The 24,496-nt window shown below is 27.3% G+C and overlaps 1 protein-coding gene across 1 annotated transcript in view; it reads right to left on the bottom strand.

The window, feature by feature from the left end:
* The window catches only part of LOC107436511 (paired amphipathic helix protein Sin3b), a 42,496-nt gene that overhangs the window by 2,243 nt on the left and 15,757 nt on the right, over nt 1-24,496 (bottom strand). The window contains exons 12-24 of the mRNA XM_043050337.2: nt 23,862-23,959; nt 23,162-23,278; nt 22,609-22,766; nt 22,008-22,088; nt 20,835-21,018; nt 16,919-17,036; nt 12,494-12,619; nt 11,694-11,914; nt 10,932-11,088; nt 8,910-9,076; nt 6,906-7,085; nt 4,353-4,531; nt 2,105-3,326 (exon numbers count right to left, since the gene is read on the bottom strand). Coding sequence (XP_042906271.1) covers nt 2,105-3,326; nt 4,353-4,531; nt 6,906-7,085; nt 8,910-9,076; nt 10,932-11,088; nt 11,694-11,914; nt 12,494-12,619; nt 16,919-17,036; nt 20,835-21,018; nt 22,008-22,088; nt 22,609-22,766; nt 23,162-23,278; nt 23,862-23,959 — 3,008 coding nt within the window. The remainder of the gene's footprint in view (nt 1-2,104; nt 3,327-4,352; nt 4,532-6,905; nt 7,086-8,909; nt 9,077-10,931; nt 11,089-11,693; nt 11,915-12,493; nt 12,620-16,918; nt 17,037-20,834; nt 21,019-22,007; nt 22,089-22,608; nt 22,767-23,161; nt 23,279-23,861; nt 23,960-24,496) is intronic.

Here is a 24,496-nt window from a genome sequence, read left to right as displayed (position 1 = left end):
TTTAAAAAAGTATTACCGTCATTGATATGCTACTCTTTATCATACCTCTTTCATTTTAAGTCAGCTAATTACTGTTACTAAAATGACAATTATCATGAAGAATATTAGATTGTTTATTTTAAAACATTTATGAAACCCATAAATTTCGATTCGTAAATGTTTTATAAATAAAAGTATACAAATGAGCCCAGACATCAGAAAAGCTTGATAAGCAAGTGATCTCTGGTTTTCTTTTACTTTAAGTGAAAATAATTTTTACAGAAGTTATTTTAATTTCCTGAAAGCAAGTTACCATTTGTCTGCATCTGATAACATTTTTGCTGTAGGTAAATAAGTAAAAATAAAAAATAAAAAAAATCTGGGAAAGGATATAGAGCTATGTAAAAAGACTCAGAATAGGATTACAAGTAATGGAAATTTTAATGAGAAACTGTATCAAGATTTGTAGATATTTCAAAAGTTCAAAATGAGACAATGTTACTTCTTACTTATTTTCAGCAATGTAAAAATTTGTTCTCCCATTTAAGAAATTAACTTGAAATGGTAAAAACTAAATTCATACTTTTAAAAAACAGCTATTCAAAAAGGAACAATGGCAGTTAATAAACTCATTCTATTAAACTCAGCGGCGCGACAGCCCATAGAGGGCCAAGGCCTACTGTGCCCATCTCAGTTTTCTTGACCTTGGGCTCTGGGGTGCAGAAGCAGATGTTCCGGTCAGGTGGTCAGCCGAGCGCGGAACCCCCAGTGTTTAGTTCCCAAGCATGCTTGGTACTCATTTATCGAACCACTGAAGGGATGAAAGGTTGAGTGAACCTTGCCCGGCCCGAGGATCGAACCAGGGACCTGTGGCACAACAGCGCAAAGCGCTACCACTCAGCCACCAGGCGTCAACTCATTCTATTGCAAATACATTATTCATATTGACATAATAATACATCTTTGAGCAACAACTTAATTAAATCATCAGAAATAATTTTTAAACCTGAGAAATTTTCCTATGTCTGGAATAGCAATTTTATAATAAAACTAAAAATAAATAATCAAAGGGATGCCATTACAAAATCATGACTATTAGATTTTTTACAAAAAATATGAATAATGCAAATAAGAATCAGAAACTAGGTACTAAGATTTATGAATTACATAGACATTTAGATTTTGAAACTAGCCATTTTGCTCGTCATTCCAAGTTGAGCTTTAAACATTTATTGTGTCTGCTTAGATTAAATTCTCGTTGATATTAATACTGCATTCACACCAAAGTAGAAATTTATTTTCTGTTTTAAAATGAAAATTGTGAAATTGAATTAATATCTTAAGTAATTAGTTGCTATAAAAGCATAATGCTCTCTAACAGTTATTAGCTTTCTTGCAAATACATAGTAGCTGTTTATTCTAACCCTTTGAAGCAGGTGGGACATCAGTGTCCATTTTATATATTTTTATTCTGATGCTCTAATTACAAGTAAAAATATTTTGTGGCATTTTTTAATTATATAGAACAGTTTAATAGTTAATAAAAAAAATCCGTTTGATTACCTGAATTATAATTGTACTAAAATAAAATTTCCAAAAAAAGCAGTTTGAAATTTCCCCCTTTCATATTCAAATATTCAACAATAATTGATTTTATAATTTAAAGACATTTCAATGATGAATAACTGTTTCTCTTAAAACTGAATAACAGCAAATTATTTCTAATTAAATTTCTAAAAAAATTATTTCTTGGAAGTGAGGCGAGTTTGGAAAATTTTACCTCTAACGCAGAGAGAGACACCTGCTGTATTTCATAACCATAAATTATTAAAATGCTATATATAATAATTTTTTTTACTTATTTTGACCTAAATTAATACAAAATAATGAAAAAAAAGTAGGAAAAGTATGTCTAATAAAAATTCTGTGCCAATAGGCTAATATGCTAATTAATATGGTCGTAGCAAGAGCTTTATTTAATGAAAACAGTGTAGAAATCTAGAGAAGTGGCTAACGTGGGGAATAGTTGCATTAAACAATTAAAAATTAAAACAAGATAATTGATTTCAACTCAAGAAATTAACAGATCTTGATATAATGAAAAAGACTAAAGTGCTAAGCTTACCTCCTTTGATTTGGTCAAAGAATTCTTGCGATAGAGAAACGAATCTTTATTGTGAAGAAATTGCATTTTATAGCTCCCCTTTACAAAAGAAACCTCAGTCTCATCAACAACTATTACAGATTTCAGAGCCAAATATCTATATTTATCTTCAGCAGATAGGGTAGAAAAATGTGCATACTCAAAGAGCACTTCATCAAACTCTGACTCTAACATTTGTCGCTTCTTTTTCTCTCTCATCAATTGAGCAGTTCTTGCTTTCTTTGTTCTCCTTCTAATATAACTGCTAGCAAGTCTTCTTCTTGACCTAGGTGTCCCCCCAGACACTCGCCGCTCTTTCGACCTTGAAGGTTGTTCTTCGATCCTAACTTCAGAATCTGTTTTAATTTCACTACTGGTATCCATTTCTTCATCTTTTTGCATCGCTGATTTGTCAGAATCTTCAGCAACGATTTCTTCAGCAACTTCTTCAACGTTGATTGTTTCTAGAGCAGCTTCTAGAATATGAGATGCTCGTTCGCTTTCTAGGTGAATCTGAGCGTTTACATCATCTTCAACAACATCAGGTGGGGGAGTTATTGGCTCTTGTTTTATTTCAATATTTTCAGGAAGTGCACATTCTTCTTCGGGATTATTCTTAGATTCTAAATAATCATTGGCAACAGTGCTATTTTCACTTACAACTTCTTCTTTAAGCTTTTGTTCATTATTCAAATCAACTAATAATACTTGATCTTTGGAATTATTTTCCTCTTCATTAGCTTCTTCATTTTTATTTTCATTAGCTTCTTCATTTATAATTTCATTTACTTCTTTATTAATAATTTCATTTGCTTCTTCATTTCTAACTTCATTTTGGTCTTGATTGCTTTTTTCATTTTTGTCTTCATTCGTTGCATTATTTTTAGCAACGTCGGTTTCTTCATCTTTATCTTCATTGATTCCTTTCTTTCCCTCATTAGATTTATCTGTTTCAAGTTCTGATGTAGGTTCATCAATGATTTCATTTGTTGTTTCCATTGGTTCAGATTCCTGGACATCGTCTAAAGGCTTGTCAGAGAGTCGCCTCATTTTATTCTGTAAAGATTTTGCAAGGATGGCAGCTTTTCTCTTTAAGGAATAAGGAAGATTTTTCTTTAAGAAAGAAGACGAGTGCCGAGTTTTCCACAGTCTTTCAACAATGTCCACTTTCCTCTTCCAATATTCTTGCTGACGTTTAAGATTTCTGCAAAAAGGAGATTTTCTCAGATAAATTTCAAAGTAAAATATGCCAAATAAATCTTTTCCGCAAAATACAATTTATAAAACTTATAATATTTTTTTTTTGTTATACCACAAATTAGGTAGATATTTAGTTCAGGAATATAAAGTAATAACCTGCTTAGCAAAATTTTAAAAATTTCATAAAAAAAAAACATATACTGTGTAACAGTTTGTATAAAACGAGTTCAAAGTTTATTTTTCATTTGTTACGAAACTGAAGTTTTAATAATGAGCAAGAAATAGTGTATCATTGAGCATTAATTAGTTTTCTTCACATGCATTGATTACTTTTTTCTAATTAAAAAAAGTTAAGCTCAAAAAAGTTTAAGTTATTATGAAAACAAAAATTTTGAGCAAAAGGAAGCAAGTTGTATTTTAAGGGTGAAGTTGTTTTGTGGATTTCACCCAAAAGAGTTACAAAATAAAATGTTGAGCATGAAAAAAAATTTTTTTTTCATTAAAAATCAAACTCATTCTTTCATAAAAAATTTAAAAAAAAAAACTTTTTTTTGTTGTAATTTTATGGTTTTTGATCAGAATAATTACATATTTTTCATTATTGATATTTAAGCTAAGACACATTTATTTCAAGAAAACAAGCAACAATATTTTATAAACCATATATAAACCATAACCATATATATATCAAATAAACCATATATATATCAAATCGCGAGTAAAAATTTTAGAATGAAATAGATAATAATAAAAATGATAATTAATAAAAGTATATATAATTTGATGAACAAAACAAAAAATTCACAGTAAGCATAAAGCATTTAAATATGTTCTGAAATGCCAGAATAAAATTCAATATTAATTTAAAAATTTTATGAGATTTATTTTTCAATATTTTATGCATAATTTGATATTATATAAGAGCCTAAAAAAGTCTTGAATAAGTACCTATCCCTTCAGAGCAAAACACAGTTTGAGAAATTTTATGTTAAAATAAATAAACGAAATATATATAAAAAAAAGATTTTACCTAGGTAGAAATACTGGTAACCCTGCAGTCTCAGCTAATATTTCTTCTGAAACAGTGTCAACTGAAACATAAGATTCAAGGTATTGAGACCATCTTTCTGTCTCGCAAGGATCAGGAATGCTTTCATCACATTCATCCTTTTCAATCAATTGAATGGTGAGGGTCAGGTGTTTCTTATGCTAAAAACAAATATATCAAGGCTAAATTAAATAATTGATTTTAAAAGTAAATTAAACATAACATATTCATTGTATTTCGAAACATAAAATTTTGTTTATGAAAACTTATTACATTGAAAAATCATAGTTAAATTTATTGAAAAATCCTTAAAGCTTCAACAAATGGTATCATTTTAATCAATGACAAATTTTTACTACTTAAAATAAAGCAAAGAGATTTAAAGTTTGGTTTGAAAAATTATCCTCTAATTTGCTGTGAAATAAATATTGAAATGGAATAAAGAATAATTAATGCCAAATTTTTACTATTTAAAATAAAGCAAAGAGATTTAAAGTTTGGTTTGAAAAATTATCCTCTAATTTGCTGTGAAATAAACATTGAAATGGAATAAAGAATAATTAATTTCCTGAGAATACGAGGTTTTACAAAGTAATTTTAAGAACAAATATTTTTTCTAAAAGGGAATGGCTGTCTTGTAAAGATATTTTACTAAAGAAATTAGCACATAAATTTTTTCAGTTTCATTACAGTTGATTCTTTTTGATTCTAACATAGAAAATTCAAAATATTGGGTAATTCAAAGTAGTGTTAATTCCCTTGAACTTTGTTTCTAACCGCTTCCCTGATTATCCCGAGTTAACTCGGGTATGTATATCTCTCAAATATTCATTATCATGAGTTAACTCGGGTATGTATATCTCTCAAATATTTATTATACCGAGTTAAACCGGGTATGTATATCTTGCAAATATTTATTATCCTGAGTAAACTCGGGCATAGCAGAATTCATCAATACTTTTAGTTTTATCACATTTTTTTTTTGGCCAGAAGGAAAACAAAAAATAATAATAATCTGCTTTGACTGGAAGTTTGCCAACATTTGTTTGGGAGTTTTGTTATTTGTGGGACTGAAGAAGTGTTTTGGACAATTGTATATATAATGTTTGATGAATTTACATAGAAAAAAAAGTAAAAAAATGGCGCTTGTGAGCGAAAGTAAGGCAGATAATAGTTTAGATTATGAAGATGTGAACATATACAAAGACTAATATTTAACTTTTTTTCATTTGCCTGTGATAGTTTGGGATAATAAACTGATGATAAATTAAATATTTTTTACGCATAAAAAATTTTAAATTTCAACTTAGAACTTGTGTATTATGTTTTGTTTCAGTTCCTTGCATTTATTAATAAAAAAAAATGTTGATATTCTGCATCTTTTTTTGAAAAAATTTGGTAACGGAAGAGGTTAGGACTAATGTTAAAATTTCCTACATATTTAGAATATGATATATATATATATTTTAACCATTTGGTTAATTCGAAATTGAACTAAGCAAAAATCAAAACATTTAACCAATTTCTTAAGTTCTTTTCCCTATGCAACTGTCAACAATCTTATTTAATCAAAAGAAGAAGAAAAACTAGTATTAATCTGCTAAATGCCAGTAGAATGGTTAGCAAAGCATGGAAAGAAGTGATTTGCAGCATAATTGATAATTGTTTCTGCTAAGTAAATTTTATTTTTAAAGATATCTTTGAACCAAAGATCTCTCGGTTTCCAAGGAATTAGATCAACATTTATTTAAAATATAGCAAGAAGTTTCTTCCGTAATTGATTATGATGAAATTCCAGGTTAGAACATAGATGATCCAATAGGTGTCCTTTCTGAAGCCATAAAAATGATTAATAATCTAAAAAAGTTTGTGGAAACTCAAACAAACTTTAAAAATAACTTATTTAGTGCTATTGATGATATTGAACATTTTGTTAATAATGTAAAATTGAATCAACTGAAATCGTTATTATGGAATATTTTAAGTGAATCCATTAAGATTAATGCGCAAGTAAATTATGTGTTAAATTTCCAATCTTTCCACTATTTAATAAAATTTATTATAAATATACAATTTGTAGGTCATCATTAAAATTTAAGAAGATTTTAAGGTAATTTTATTATTTTTTTAATCAGTTCTTATTTTCGATTTTTGGAAAATTTGAATGACGTTAATTGGAACTCTTTCCTCTACCCTACTGAGTTTAAATTAAAAAGAAATCTATTGTGCTTCTGTATTTTCTTTCTTTCTTCTGTTTTTCTTCACTTATTTACAGCTACTGATTTGAATTCGACAGCCATATGGCATTATTTTAATGAAATCCCTAAGTCAATTTTAAAGAGACATAAAAAAAGCTAAGGTGATATTAGCTTCTTTAATAAATTAATAAGAAGAGGAGCAAGATGAACCGTTATAGAATGTAACAAAAATAACTAGATAATAAAAACTGCAGTAAAACAATGCATTTTAAATATTTTTAAGAATACTTTTAAATATCATTTGTCAAACATCAATATCAAAAGTACTAACACATACCCATACAACTTGAAAACAATTTTCGTCACATAATTCAGCTTCCACTTTCTTTAAGTAATCAGATCCCATGTGAGATTGTTCAAGCAGTGATATGTAAGGAGATTCAGATATGTTTTTCATGTGCGTAAAGAACAATGATGTACACACTTTACAAAGTTCGTCACTTACCACAAGCTGCAGCTGAAATTGCATAAATAACATTACAGGAAAACTTTTCTGATCAATTGAAGCTAAACATTAATTTTTTTTACAGAACTTTTAAAGTAAGGTTCAAAAATAATGAGAAGACATACAACAGCATTAATGCAAAGATATTGAAAAATGCTATTAGTACTTAGAACTAAAGAAACAAGAAATGAAGAGTAAAAAAATTACATTTAGAGTTCATAGGTAGAAAAACAATTCCCAAAAATATGCTGTTATTGCTCATTTGTAAGTACTAGTCAGTAAAATATTAAGCAGAGTAAAATCAATTAACAAAGTTTAAATTAAGAAAATTATACAATGAGCTAAGGCGAAACTAAGCATTTTATTTCATTTTTACATGAATTTAAATGTTTTTTTTCTCTATATGCAGTATTTAGTATTCTAGTTTTATTATTCTACTCTTTTATTTAATATGCTTGCATTTTTTACATGCATTTGCTAACATAAAATTCAGAAATAATCCTTTTTTCTGAATGCATACACAATGTACCCGAATAATTTTTGATTTAATGATCGGTTCTTCACCTTCTAGCACTCAATCCTATTTATTCAAGGGAGTTGCTTAACATATCGTTTTAAATATAAAATACCTTTTTAAATATATGAATGTTAAAAAAGTCATATGCTTAAAATTCGATTTATCAGGAAATATTTAATAGATTTTGCTAAAATTTTTTATTTTGACTTTTACATTCTATAAAATCATGTAAAAAATAGTATTGTTTGACTATTAATAGATAAAATAAGAAAAAATAATCAATATTTACTAAAAGTTATTTTTTGCATAAAATTATTCTTGGATGGCCTTTATAATAAAGTGCAAAAATTTTTTCTATTTGCGTTAAAAGTTCTCGAAATATGGCGAAATACACAAAAAGTAAAATTAAAACATTAAGTGGTATAAGCTTTGGGAATGCTCTCTTGAGCAAACTATTAGGACTATATTTCCAAGACTGTGTCTACCTCTATATTTTAGGGATCAAAAATCAGAAACTGCCAATTAAAAGGTATGTTTATACAAAGAGAGCACTTTTTTATGGCTGATTTCTTAACTTAAAATATCGTTTGCACTGATTAATTAGCATATTTGCAGTCACCTCTCCTAACTCAAACCATTAAGAATGAGTCCTAGAACGTGCAGATTCGATCATTAGATCGAGAGTTATTCAGGGTGGTTTATTTTTTTGTGCACTATACACAGTAAAGGAACAATTTTGACAAAATAACTTTTTCCTTTACTACACACCTAATTTGGAAACATTTCTTTTATTAGAAGGTAGAAGAGTAAATAAAAATAATTGTGCAAGAAAGAAAGAGTAATGAATTTCAATTTTTTTTCCGGATACATTTTTCAAATTGCACTAAAAAATCCTATATCTCTTTCTTCAGAAAATTTAAAATTTCTTCGATCCTTTGTGGGTTTTCCAGAAGTCTGAACGATTCCTTTACTTTTCAAATTATTTAGATAGCTTGATCCTATTAAATTAAATGTTCAAATTTATAACAAATTTTGTTGCTAGTTATATTTAAATACATACGGTTTCAATTTAAAGTATATTTTATATATATATCAAAAATAATTCAAACTAAATCAATAATAAAACCACATTCTTTAATACAGAGTCATTATTTTAAGACGTCCGCATTTAAACATATAACAATTGTTTCATTAATATTTAGAAGGAACAATGAAGTACAAAACTACACATTTCCTTCTTTAAAAAGAAATTATAGCTCATATGTCACATCACTATTCATAATGGAATTAAAATAAAATTATAATTTTATCATAGTTACTTGTCTGACAATGCAATTAATGAGCTTATCCATGGTGAAGCTCACAAAACAATGAATTCCAAAAAGTGATCGAGCCTCCTCTTCAAATTCAGCATAATCAATAGAACCACTTAATAATTGACTTAACATCCTAATCAATTCTGAGTAAGCTGGCTTCATTTTAGACTCTTGATGGGGTAAAAGATATAAATACAAAAATTTATTACTACTAAACAAACATAGTATTTTTAGAATATTTCACATCATTGATTAAACCCAAAAAATAAACAATTTTCTTTTCATTCAATAAACAAGTATTTTAGCAGTTCTTTGAATCACAAAATGCTTATATACTGTAATCAAACATAAATTTTAACTTTCCTCTGTACTGAATACTCTGAAATTTTCTCTGTTTACACTCTGAAATTTTCCTTTCTTATCATTCTCATTAAATAGTCATTTAAACTAAGAAAATGATTTATTTCAGCACAATATACAATAAGAGCCTAGAATATCTGAACGGCAATTTACTGGATTGTCCAATTATCTGAATCGTTTAAGAACCACATGTTTTTCCTACATTTTTCAAAAAATAATAATAATAAATAAATAAATAAAACAATAAATAAATAAATTAGAATGCTCATTTTCTGAAAGAGGTAAAAAAATGGCTTCTTTTGTTCCTTGGTCACTTTAAATAGAGCCTCACGTCCTTTACGTCCAGTTTCAATAAAGGGTGGCAAATCAGGAAACAGTTTTCTAATAAATTTTTTTTTAAAATTAAAACGTTTAAACACACCATCTGTAATATGCCATAACAAGCACTACTAGAATCGTCAATCATAAGTTTGGAAAAAGTGTGAAGGGAAGTTACTGACAAACATTCGCATAACTGTTCCTTACAGATGTCCAATTATTCGAATTTTTCATTATTCAGATCGGCTTTGATCCCAATTGGTCCACGTAATCAGTACTCTATTGTATTGTGCTTTACACATTCGAAAGAAACATGCTGACTATTTCTATACACACATTTTAGTAACATAAAAATGTTAAAAACCACGTTTTTAAATTATGTCAAAGTAAGGGGTGTAACAAAATCATAAATAGCAAGAGAATTTATTTCTTATCTTTGCAAGTGTTTTCCTTCTATGGCTTTTATAAAAAAAAGTACATTAATATAAAAGTTTCTCCTCTTTAAACATTTTTTCTAGAAATTTGTGAAAAGTTTACGTTAGGGAATTTTTTTAAACATGGTAATTTTTAATTTAAGAAATTCAAATAATCATGGATTTACTTTGTACCATGCAGCAACACTGTGAAAATGAATAATGAATTAGCATTTATAGATACAAACTTAGTTTGTATCTTTCAATAAATTATAATTACGCTGCAATTCTAAGAAATTGGTGTGAATATTTTTTGCAAAATATTCTCACAGCACAGTTTGAAATCATCTTTACAAACTTTAAGATAAAATAATATATAATTAAGCTGTAAATTAATACAAATAGTTTAGCTAATTTTAGTTAGTACAGAAGATCACTTTAATATTTTAAGCTTTGTCACAGTAAAACTTTCCTTTGGTTTCAGCCAATCACATTATAATACTCTGATTGGTGATTCTTTGAAATAAAATGTTTTGTTAGGATGAACTTTCTTGATATATTTTTAACCAAATTTAGTGCCTATCTACGGATGTGTTTGAGTAAGTCTAGTTTAATTATAAACACATTGTATAATACCTAATATAACATAACATTTACCTAATATTAAATACCTAATATATACCAAATAATTGCAGTTTTTGTGAAAAATTGTAGCTGTAAGCATTTCTGCACAAGTTAACCGAAAGTTAAATCGAATTTAGTTTTAAAGAAATGCCTAATTTTAAAAGTAAAATTATGTTATTTAAATTTAGTTTATGTTTTTAAATTTTAAAAATATTACTATTGTTTTGTTTTGTCAATAAATAAAAAAAAGCAAAAACATTTAAATTTTAGGAAATAAATTGGAAAGAAAAATTGGAACTTATTATCATACCATGCTTTAGTTTTTCATCATTATCTCCTTGTCTAAGTTCATCATCCTTTTTCAAACTTTCATATAGAAGTCGAGATAATCTTTCACACAAAATATGAAATTGTCGAAAAAAGACAAACCATGTTTTGCTGACAAAAAACAAACTATATGGAGCATTCTAAAATGAGAACAAAATTATAATTTAGATTGATATTTGTATTAACCATAAAAAAGTGTCACACATCTGAAGGTGCAATTTTAAAAAATTAAATTTAATTTGACCCAATTTGTAGTCAGTCTAGTCAAAAGAGTCAGATTACAAAAAAAAAGATATTGTGATTATAATCATAAAAAGTTTTGCTATAAAACTGCAATTTAAGAAAATTATAGAGAACAGCAAAATTTTGATATAAATTTTAATGCAAACCCAAGTTTGTCTAATTGATATTAAAATTTTTGTATTAAACTAATATGAAACTAGATAAAAACTATTTCTTCTGCAAGCAATAAAAAAATATTAGTTTTATTTAGTTTTTTTCTACTAAAAAAGGTCAAAGCATCTGATACGATTCTATAAATATCATGTATATACATTTAATCATGCAAAAGCAAATTTATATTTTTAATAAGAATGATAAACTAATGTGGTAATCTAACATTTATGTAGTGAAGAGAATGTTTCATTTCAAAATTTAATTAGTTTATCAAATTTTAAGCATAACAAGAATAAAGCCTGGCATTTAAAGTGTAACATTTTCAATACCTTTACAAATATATTAATACCTTAACAATTGGTAGTAGAGATTCTCTTTTGTCAAATACATCAATCTCTTCAATCGAGCTACTACTTTTTTCTGATGCATCAGACAATTCATTTTCATCAACAGAATTTGATCCTTCTTGATCACTCAACACTTCTTTAATGCCTGTTCCATTTTCAGAAGAAGAAGTATTTCCACTTCTTTCTTCATTGGGTTGATCAACTTCCATTTTATCATCACATTCTACAACGAAACACAATTATGTTATGTAGAAACTATGTTTCTGTAGGTTAAATAAAGAAAAAATAAAAAAATTAAACCTATAAGCTAAACAACTGAGTTCAGGCTATTTAAATTTAAATATTTTTTTAGATCCATGAAAAATAATTTTTTTATGTGTTCACATGACAACAAATTTAAACTATAGATAAATATGCATTTTTCCTTTATTTTTCAGATTAATTGAATAGATTCCTTTTCACCCCACCATTAATTACACTGTTACACACCTCTTTTCACGCGTGTCTTACCTGGAGTTTTACTATGAGCATCTACATGTCTTTGTATGCCACTGAAAATAAGTATACATTTAACACAGTCAGCAACAAAATAGTTTTGAAGTGTTACATTTTGGAAAATATCAACAAAAACACTCAGAAGTTTATATCACCAAATAATACAATAAAATTCTCTTAGACATTCTTTTATGTTATAAGATATGGATATTGTGTGTAAAAGAGAGTCTTCCAAATTTAATTATTTGTGACAGTGTCATAAGAGAAAAAGAAGATAATGGAGGAAATGAAGGTATCAATATTTTACCTGCGACACTTTCATTGTCTGTAGCATTATCTTCTTCCTTTTTAGAAGTATTAGGAACTCCAAAGAAATCAGGAATAAAACTTCTGATAAGATATTCTATCCGACTTCGATCATTTCGGTATACACCTGAAGAAATAAATAAGAGTGACATCACGAAATATTTGATTAGTTGATTTTTATTTAAGGAATTGCATTTACCATATTTGCAGCATTAAAATTCTAATTACATCGTACTTTTAAGTATTTAAAAGTACAGTAACTTCCGGTAGATAGGCGATGGCCTATCTCTGACTGTCACGATGTGTGGCCTATGTGCTGATACGGCCTATTAGAAGAATTTATTTACCCCACAGCGTGATAATTTTGAAATCACAATGGGTGTATTTAAAAAAAGATTTTTTACAGAAAATTGTCCGAAATTATGTGCCTATTTCGCATTGTTTGCTCTGAAAACGTTTCCCCCCCTTCTTATGTCTTATTTTTTATATTGAAATATAGGGTAGTAAAATTAGTTCTTGATTAACGAAAAGCCGCCTGACATCATCACTAAATTGGGTAACAAATTCCGCCTTGTAACTTAAGAATAAACTAGTATGCTATATTTTTTACACTCTTCTCTTCATCTATAAGTTTCTTATAAATATTTTACTTTTAAATTTTCACAAACCTAGAAGATAAAATCTTTTTATTCTATGCATTGATCCCATTTTTATAGATACTTTTAGTTAAAATTCTTTTTCATTTATTTTTCAGCGCTAATTAAGAATTTCAGCCCAAATATGATTTATATCCATTACAGGATTTTATACGCTTTTTTTTACTCATGTCCCTTTTTACGCTACGCTATGCATATTAAACTAATATACTACAAAATTATTATTTTATCAACACAAATTCAGATTTTACAATGTTCATCTCTAATGCTGCAATAAAAATATGTGAAATTTTAAAATTTCATGAATTTTTCATGGAATAATAGTAGTTTAATATATATATATATATATATATATAAANAATCAAACTTTCTCTATTTTAAATATATATATATATATATTGTTAAAATAGAGAAAGTTTGATTCATAATTTAGTAAAGTTATGAAATAGGAAATATTGGATATAAGTTAAATTTTGTGGGAAAATGTGATTTGAAAAAATTTCGTGACTTGGGGCTGCAACTCAGTAGTTAAAAAACATATAGTTAAACCAATATTTACAAGGGTCTAAGGAATCCAGAAAAATGAATATCACAATAATTTTTCAGTTTAATAGGTTATAAAAGCAATCAGTAATCGGATATCAACTAAATGGTAATGCTTAAAGCATTAAAATTTATAGTTAAAAAGCCCATACCTTAATTTAAAATTTGTCTTTTAACATGTTTTTAAATCAGGGTTCCCACTCTTTTAACAAAGCAAAAACTCTTCTTCTTTCAAATCCCCATTTCAAGCCTAGCTAGACAAGGTCCATGAGATTGTTCACCTTCAAAAAGTCTAAAACAAGTAAGGGTCTTTCAATAAGGTGTTGTTTTAAAAGACCGAGGCAGTCCAGTAGATGTTCAGGGGATGCCTGGGCAGAAGAGCACTCGGTACAGAGGGCAAAGCACTTTTCTCCTCCAGAGTACCTCAGTGATTTCAGGTGTCCACAGCGGAGACGTGTGATGGCGGTTTGAGACTGACGGTCTTTGTCAGCTGTCAAACAGCTACCTGGTCTGGTACCCTGGTACCAATTGTGACTGGGTGGAGTGAGCCATGCTGATTTATTTTTGGCTTTAGCAATGGAGAAGAGCTCTGAGGAGGTAAGAGACACTAGAGCGCAGTGGCCTCAGCTGCACCTGCTTTGGCAAGACTATCTGCCATTTCATTGCCTGATACATCTACGTGTGAGGGTATCTATTGTACATGAATTCGACAATATTTGGAGAGGTGTAAAAGTTTACAAAGGATGTTCGTGCTAGTATTGTCCCTCACTCTGTGCCAGCTAGCCAAGTGCTAAACAGCGCTTCTACTGTCGGTAAGGATCCAAATCTCTTTCGGAATTGAAAGAGACAGTATTGGGGCAAGTCCATCATTGATGGCAATAAGCTTGCTCCTAAAAACGGAACAGTGGTCGGGATTCCTTTTCTGGATCTTAATTTCGCTCATCTGAGATTTGATGAAGATCCCACTCCCGGTGTGATTGTTTTCGTCCTTGCTTCCACCCGTATATACTTGAACAGCCTCCGTTGGGATAGTGTAGATTCTCTCAAGTGCTGCTTGTCTAAGAACTGCAGGGTAAGCAAAAACTAAGCACTTTTAAGGACTTTTTTTTTGAAAAAATTAAAGACTTTTTTGAAAAATTAAGGGCCTTAAAAATAGTATGATTGTTTATCATCGAATATACACATGTAAATCAGTGACAGTGGCAATTATTTACCTTTCTTTAAAAAAAAAATCAATCTATAAAAAAATTATAAAAAACAATTTAATTATAGTGTAAGTACTGATATAACTCTACTAATTAACAGGGTTCACCAAAGTAGATCAGGCAACTTTTGCCCACCCGGGTTGGGTTTTTTAAAAAAGTATTTTCAGAATGTTAAGGGTTAATGACATCTATGAAACTAATCCGTATTCCATTTTTAATGAATTCATTGAAATTAAATTGTAAAATTAAAGAGCAGAAATTAAGATTCACACTTTTTTCCATATACTATTAAAAAAAAAAGAGTAAATAAAGAAATTTGGAAAAAACATAGAAAAAATTATAAGAACAAGTTTTTATATTTCACTGCATCATATATTTAGATGGAGGCAATTTTGCTAAATATTCAGTTATGCCAAAAAAATTCTTTCTTTTCCATTAATAGAATGTTACATGGGTATATATTAAAATATATAATACTAAAAAGTTCAATTAGAGTTACGCATGAAAGCAGTTATCTTAACTATGTCATGTTAAATTAAGTCCTATTTCAAATAAATACTGGCCCTGCTAATATCTAAGCACCTTAAATCATTTCACTATTTTTCCATTAGAATTAATTTAATGTTTTTTAAAACTCATTGCAATAAATATTTTTATAAAAATTTATATAGAATAAAAATACACTTATGCTTGAGAAGATTTATAATTTTTAAACCGATAGGTTTTTTTATATTAGTTCTGGCTGGAATATATAAATAAAAGGGTCAAAAATGATTTTTCAAAGTTATCACCATATTCCTATGGCCAGAAAATTGGTAAGGTAATTAACAAATACTGATAAATTATTTATTTTTTCATCATTTACAGATATTTATTTGTGATATTTCTTTATCCTCTATCATTCTTAATATTATTCTCTACTATTATTATGATTTGATGTTTTATTTTTATCCCAAATTAACAGTATAAAACTGAAAGTGGTATTAAGTTATCCGGTAATATCATTTTATCAGGAAATGTTAGTGAAAAAATATTGAAAACAGTATGTCACTTAACCATTTTAAAATTATTGCTAAACAGCAAATATTTTATTTTTATTTTTATCATGAGCTTTACATAAAATTATTTACAGTCAAACCTGTTTTTAAGAATTAACTTTACATAATATTACTAAACAATCTAGCAAGAAACATGCACTAATTTTAAAGGAATCAAAAATTGTATAGAATTCTTTTTTTTAAAAAGTACATTAAGTTGCAATATTAATTGAACAAAAATATTATTAAAATCTAAGTTTAAATTTTAATCTAATAGACATTATTACCAAAAAGTTTGGGATCTTTTAATTGAGTAGCTTTAAATTTTTATCTAAAAATCTGCTTAATTTTAGTTATGGATTCTAGTTCAAACATATTTGCTGATACTTCTTATCTTAGGGTTTTACTTTGTTCCCATAAGCACATCCGCTACCAGTAGAACCGAATTTCTTGAACTATGTTGATTTCACCGGTTAATGGTCCTCTACTTAGAACTAACTGTCCCCCACACAAAAAATTACATGATCTCTTCCATGTGCAGTATCCCCTTAGTCCACACTCTATTCTTTTATTTTTGAATGCTTCACTCTCCTCATACAGTATCATTCTAGGCAAAAGGAAGAATATATTAATGAAAGAACAAGCTTTCTTGCCTGTAGCTCCCCCCCCCCACACACACATTCTTTCTAGTCTCTCTAAAATGCTCTACTCTGGAGGTATGGTTACATAACTACTTTTGTAAAATAACTACTTTTTGCTTTAAATATTTTTGTAAGACTAAAAAATTGTTCATGTCAACTACAGTGATGCTGAAAAAATAAGCACCTTTAGAAACCTTGTACCGAAATTTAGTACTTTTAAAAGCCCTTATATTCCAAAATAAAAATTAAGCTGTTTTTAAGGACTGTGGGAACCCTACAAATGTATGTTTCATTATAAATTGAATCATAAGTAAACGTAATAAGGAGTAAAAGCAAAAACATACCAGGTAATTTTTTCAAATATTGGCCCATAAGATTAAGAGCATCAGAAAGTACAGTCAAGTCTTTGAATTCTAACAGAAAGTGAGGAGCACTGGAGTCAAAACCATCATTTTCTTTTTTCTAAAAGAAAATAACAATTCTAACAAATGCAGGGTTCATACAAAGATCAGAAGAAGAAATCCAAGGAGTATCTAAGGAGTCCAAAATTTTAAGGACTTATCAAAAATTTAAAAACTTTGTGTAAAAGATAATTTTTTTTAAAAATTAAAAAGCAGTTATTATAAGGAACTTGCAAAAATGTATATTTTGAATTTAATTTCTATCCCTTTTGAAATAAATTTTGACTTTGTCAAACTTCAAGAAAAATAAATTAAGTTATCACTTTGACACATAAATACATTCTCCAATTTCAAATATTTTAATAAATCTTGTTAAAGTACAGATGTTAAGGATTGACATAAAAACCTACCAATCTTATATTTTTAAATTTGAATACATAAGAAAATCGAAGGCATTTTATACCAACAAAAAAAAATCACAGCAAATTAATTAACTTTGCTTGTAACATGTAAAATCATTTGCTATTATTTTTCTTCTTCTAACTCTTGCAATTCAATTTTTATTCTTTTAAAAGTTTTCTTAAACTGTTAGATTTTGACAGCTAAATCATATCCAGTGGTGTAAGTGGCTAAACATGGCTTTGGAGTAACAAAAAAGTAATTTTGGAGCAGCAAAACGAAGATTTGGAACATATGTAATAAAAAAAATTAAAACAAGAATTTTCAATTTTGTTCATTAATAAAATCTCTTATTTTTTTTATTTTTATGAAGGTCCCTGCATTAAAAAATTAAGTTTCTATTTGGTATCTTCCAATGCTGTTAAATATTTTGCTATCCTCGACTTTTCCTCAGATAAGAGGATTTGTTCGCTTTCTATAACATGTCTTTATTATTTAACCCATCTTTAATATTTTTTTCAGCTGTGGCTAAGAGATCCTGAGAAGCCTTCAACTTTTTTTTTGCAAATCAATTTCAGCAGCTTTCAATCTGCTTTCCTCAGTTTTAGTGTTTTCACATTCTTTTCACTTTCTTTTTTCTCAATCTCTAATCGAGCAGAATAATTTTTAAATGCTGCACGAGCCACTGTAATCATATCTTTGTCAACTTTAAAGTTATTTAAACCCCCTATTTTGTTGATATGTGACACAGCTTGTCTCAAACCATTAATACTATGTGAATTTAAACTTGCCCTACTGTTAAGTAGCTTTTTGTTCACACTAAAACTTCTTTCAACATCGGCATTCCCATGTGGTATGCACAAAAGAGATTTAAAAAGCTTTGCTAAAAGCTTTCCTAAATACATAAAAAAAAATTTCTGAAGATAAGGATGTCATCACATTTGTGGTATCTAGTCCAACATCTATTAAATTTGAATTTTGTCAAATATCTGTGTTTTCTACATACAATGATTTTAAGTCCTTTCCTGACAAACTAAGAAAAGCAGAACTCTTTAAAAAACGCCCTAACAATGCCTTAACTAGAGACACCATTTCATCATACAGCAAGTGAATCAATGGTGTCTCAGTTTGGAAAAGACCTAAAAATTAATTTAATATAGCCAAAATATTTCTTTAAAAAAAAAAGGAAAAAAAAGAGATTTTGGCAAAAGCAATTTAAATAAATTCGTGGCTCATACTATTTTCCAAATTAATAATTACTTTATTTAATTCTGCAAAAGGTAATTCAAGACTAATTAATTTAACTATTATTTAAGGTTATCGAGTGTATTTTCCTTTAAAATTTTAATAAATGTTATTGGTAATAGCATATTCAACAAAACATTAACAAGATTAATATTGATCATACTGAATTCATAAAAATATGTAAAGAATTAAGCAAATTAAGAAAACTTCAATAAATTTTTATTACAAATGTAAATTAGTGAATGGCCCCTAAAAATTTTTTATTAAAATTGGTTACCTAGTACAGTATTTCATTAATGAAAAGATTAAAAAAAATTAAATAATTTTTAAATGCAAATTCAATGAGCATTAAAGCTAAAAAAACTTGTCAGAAGTAAATTATTATATTGTCCCTACACTCATAATATTTCACAAATCTGTGATAATTAAAATTTCTGTATATCAATTGTTTTAAATCATTAAGAGATGAATTAAAGTATTTTTGAATGACAAATCTGAAAAACATAAGATTTTTTGCTGCATTTAAAATATTGAAAGCCCCTCTCTTCATGCTTGCCTCTAAATATTATTAAGTTTTTTCCTTGAACAAATTAAGAGCACCGAAAATTTTGAAAGTAATAATACAATAAAATGCAATAAGTAAAAAACAGAAAAATATTATTTAAAAAAAATCAATTAAGTAAAATCAATGTTTAAATACAATATGCAATTAGTGGATAGTCCCTCAGATAAAATTATTATGTTTAAGAAACTCAATTAATTTTTATCTTTATTAAATTAAATGAATAAAGGGGAGATTGAAATTTTGAGGTTATGAAGCTTTGTGATTCTTGATTGCTCTGAGGATCAACATGAAAATATGTACTTAGTGAATGGTCCCTCAAATTAATTCAAAGATCATGGTACTAATCTATAAATAGAATAGCGCAAGAAGGCCATTAGCTTGCCATTGACGAAGTTGATAGCACTTCAATAACTATGAAATTAACAAGAGAAATAAAATTTTCTCTTGTTATTAAAATTTGGCAATGTTTAGTTGATCCCCGAAATTTCGAGAGAAGTTTCGGTTCCATTTCAGAGAGTGGAAAATGAAGCCTGAAATTGAGAATATCTTGCAAAATAAAGCAGAGCTGCATATGAAAGTGCAAGAATCCTTCCCACTGAATCCAGAGCAACCCACATGGCAGTAGCTTGGTTGCCGCAAAATTGTGACTTCACGATACCCAGGGGAAAACATCCTTTTTGGAGCAATTTAAGCCAACTACTTCAATTTGGAGCATGTTTCCACAATTGGTGCAGCACTTGCACCACTGCATATCATTTAGTTTCCCAGCTTGGACAGCAAATTCATCAGCGGACTTAGTAAGTTCATCTATGCAAAGCAATAATCTAAGGAGTTTCTAAGGACTAATTTGGAAATCTAAGTAGCTCCAAGTACTCCTTGGAGACTTTTTAATTTCCAAGGAGTATAAGGAGTCTGTACGCACCCTGCAAATCTAACATCTGCAAAAACTTATTTATTTTACAACTCAATAGTAATTTCAGTCCAACTTTAAATTCCTATTCAAATTTGAAGAACTTAAATGTAAACAAATATCAAATATTCAATTTTAAAACATAGAATCAAGAAAAAAAGTTTTGTTTTTCTAAAAGAGAACAATATTTTTACCTACAGCAAAATTTAACAATACTAAAATTTTTTTACATTTTCTTTTCTTATTCTCATATTCTTTTTTTTTTTGCTTTAAATTTTTATCNTATTTTTTTTTTTTTTTTTAATATTTTTACAAGACAATACTATAAGAATTCAGCATTTAATTATAAAAAATGAAAAATTCTAACTTTGAAAATACAGCAAGCAAATAATTTTAATGCAGACAAAAATAAAATATCTGAATTAAAATTGATGAAAAAACATAGAATAACAAATTATTTTTCTATTTCTTCTAAAAGAAAACATTAATTTTAACAGCAACAAATCTAAACACTTGGTAAAAAACTTTTGCAATTTTTTAAACACATGCCTTTTTTAAAAAATTAAATTTATAAATCAAAGCTTTAAGAATGTAGTATTTTATCATAAAAATATTAACTTTCAATTTAGAAGAAATTTTAATGTAAACAGATTTCAAATAATTGATTTTTAATTGATGAAACAAAATGCACTAATTCTTACACAAAATAAATTTATTCTATACATTAAAAATAAACTTACTTCAGCATAAACCATTTCCATTTCTTTCAAAATACCTTTAGAACGGAATGATTTGCAATCAGTCTGTTTAAAATTAATTCCTTGATGATCAAGTGATTTAAGGTAATAATTGTCAATCTGCAATCTCCAATGATTATTAAATTCTTTTTGCTTTTCCTTCCATTCTTCTTCTTTCCCTCTGAGTCTAAAAATATGTGCAAAAAGAATTTTTTATGTATCATATATTATCACTATTTTTTTTCCCTTCTAAAATATAAATTTTGAGCCAGAATAATTTCAAAACAATAAAAAATGAAATACATAAGGAACAGCTTGGGAGAAGGTAACTGATATTAAAATCAGGAAAATGATATAAACAGGACCAAAATATAAGATAGATTTTGTTTGTTTTTAAAGGAAATCAAAATAATTTTTTATCGTCAAAGGCATACTATTCACAAAATAACATATTCAGGGGTCTGTCTAGGTTTTTTTAAAAGGTACCTATTTTGTGAAAATTAAGATATAATTTGTGAAAATTAAAAATTATATTAAAAAATCAACACAAAAATGGGTAAATAAAAAAATAATTTTTAATACAACAAATAAAAATAATTTATGACTGGTAAATTTCCACATATATTTTTCCCGTATGTTCAAAAACAATTTTTCTATTGTAAAATTTTTGGCTTAAAATTGTATCCAAATTTAAATATCCATAAAATTGATTATCCATAATTAAATTTAAAGTTGAATTTAAAAAAAAAACATAAGAATCTTAGAATTTGCTCTTTTAAAAGTATTTTGTGAAACTACCCTTTTTCCTTAAGCTGATTTTGTGAAGGTACCGCTAAACGGTAGTAAATTTGCCCCGGACAGACCCCTGATATTGAAAAAAAAAAATTATTTTTTTTTTTTGCAATCCTTATTTCGATAGCATATTATTTTGTATTAAAGGAAGAGCATTTTGAGTGCTTCAGAATAGTGCACATTTGATCTAATTTTTGTATAAGTTAAGTAAAAGTGTTCAGTTTAAGGCTTTTCTTTTACAGTTTTGTTTTTCCTTCTTTAATGAAATACAATTAAGTTTTAGAACATACACATCTTACTTTTTTTCAATCTCAGTCAAAGTAATAAAATGACTGAACAGGGAGAAAAATCTCTTTAATTTCCAATTAAAAATATTTCAAATACCTTTTTAAAATTATAGGTACAGCCACAACAGGATTTCGCTTTAGTCCTACCAGAAGTTCTTCTAGTTTATCTCCATATAAGCTAGAAAATATTGTATAAGATTAAATCAGTATTTATATTGTATAATAAAAATATCACTTTTCCCAACAGAAGTGCTTTAACATTTAACAAACAACATTTTAATAAAATGCAATTTTCAGAGTAGCATTAATGTAAGTTTTATAAAGTAAAACCCAATTAAATAAAATGTTAATCATAATCATAAAAATTTCTTAATGTGATAAAATTTCAATAAAGCTAAATTTTATAAATAAAACTCTGTACAACAAACATAAAAATTCCAAGTAAAAAAAATGTTAAATAAAGACATTAAATTTAAAATCAATCATGTTAATCAACATGTTAAGTAAGGTATTTTCAAATGAAAAAGTTTCTAATTTCCAAACGTTACAATAGTTACACAGATAAATTATATAGATACACACATACATTCCAACACTAAAATGTTCATCATTAAATATCTACAGGTTGCCTTAAAAAAGTTAGGAATTTTCCTAGTATTGCTTTATTGAAAAAAAATACAAATAAAACTTGAGTTTACCGATGGAGAGCTCTTTGATATAATACAGTGGACGTACCACCTAAAGTATCATCTAATGTCATCACTGTTTTATCTTCAGCACTCATTTTAGATATTTTCTTCTGAACATTTTCAAGCAACTGTATAGCATAAGAATTTGATTGAATCGCCATATCCATCTAAAAATAGATATATAATTGCTAAATTTATGAAAGAAGCTTACAGAATCTAATCACATATGATTAATATAATTCTAAAATGAAATTAGAAGAATGAGATAATGATAAAATGAAATCAGAAGAATGAGATAACGATAAAAGGAAATCAGAAGAATGAGATAATGATAAAAAGAAATCAGAAGAATGAGACAACAATGAAAAAAAATTACTTTAGAGACATTTTGAAAAAAATCAGAGTTGTTTTAGTAAAAGAATAATAAAAGCAAACTGAATGAACAGCTATTTCATAACTTAACAGCAAATATATATATAAAACAGAATGAATGAAATTATAGAAATTATGTTACGAATAAATAAATAACTCAACAATTTGATTTATAGATTTAAATTCTTACTTCAAATCTTTCATCCTCACATCGATACATAATTTCCTCAAATTGAGTTTTGCAAGAGGTAACAAAAGTAGAATCTTCTGACCATGAAGGAAAAGACACCCACACATCATTTAAAACCTACAAAAATTACGAATGTCAACTATTTTATTGACTAGCATACTTAAAATCGAAGAACAATATAAAAAATTTTCGTTTTAAAACTTTTTCTGATTCAGTACTTTAACTGAAATAGAATAAATAAATTTAGCAAATAGCCTTTAAAGTTAACTGAAATTCTAATTTAAATTTTTCTGTATAACTTATACAACAAAAAAGTGTGATCTAACAAATATAATACTATAAATAATTTAATAATGCTAATAAAAACAATTTTACAATTTAAAATGTATATTAAAGAATAATGTTTTAAAAGAAACAAAACATGAAACTACTTTTACAAAAATAAAATTTGCCACTATATTTTATTTATTGAGTTTCTTAATGTGATACATATAAACATGTTTTATTATTGTTTCAATATTTATCAGTGACTTCAGAATACTAACGTCAATTTTAGAAACCATAAGTGAGCCAAGAAATGTAGATTGATTAATATTCTGAGGATTAATTTTTGTTAAATAGGAAGATATTTAAATAAACATTTATGATATCTTAGAATGAAAAGAAAACAAAACAACAAAAAAAAAACCACTTCAAATACCTCTTTGCACAGTGGCGTTCGTCCAGAGCATACTGGTTCTTCATTATCTTTTGGCAATGCTCGATAACTAGCGCCATTTCTACCATCTGTTGCATAATCTGTAATAGAAAAATTAGAAATTATATATTTTATATAAAGTGAGGAGGAATATTTAGTTGTTAAAAAAGTCATTTGATTGATAAATCTGTTTTATTATTCAAATGTTAAACTACTTAGATACCAGTTAAAAAATGCATTGCGAAAAGCAGAAAATATAAATGCATTTTTATTAATCACAATATAAATAGAAGTAAACACAGTTACTTATTAATTTTTTGACTAGTCATCTAATATTATTCACTTGCCAGGACTGGCAGGTTTCTGCCAAGGCGGTTAAAAATATTGGTAGAAATCCGTTAAAAGCAGCATGGCAAAAGCCCCTTTCTATATTTGTAGCGAAAACTCAGAGAATGACATAAAGTAATTACTGACATACAATGCAGAGGAATACAATATATAATGCATAGGAAAAACAATTAAATGTTAACAAAAGTACAACCTTATTTATATTAATATCACCATTCAAAATCAAATATTATATTGTTCGGACTCTGCAATCGCCTATACCTATTAAATGACAAGTTTATGTTTACATT

The sequence above is a fragment of the Parasteatoda tepidariorum genome, chromosome 10 (assembly GCF_043381705.1).
Source record: "Parasteatoda tepidariorum isolate YZ-2023 chromosome 10, CAS_Ptep_4.0, whole genome shotgun sequence".
In the NCBI taxonomy this organism is placed as follows: Eukaryota; Metazoa; Arthropoda; class Arachnida; order Araneae; family Theridiidae; genus Parasteatoda; species Parasteatoda tepidariorum.
Note: the sequence above shows the minus strand (reverse complement) of the source record. Positions and strands in the feature narration are given on the sequence as shown.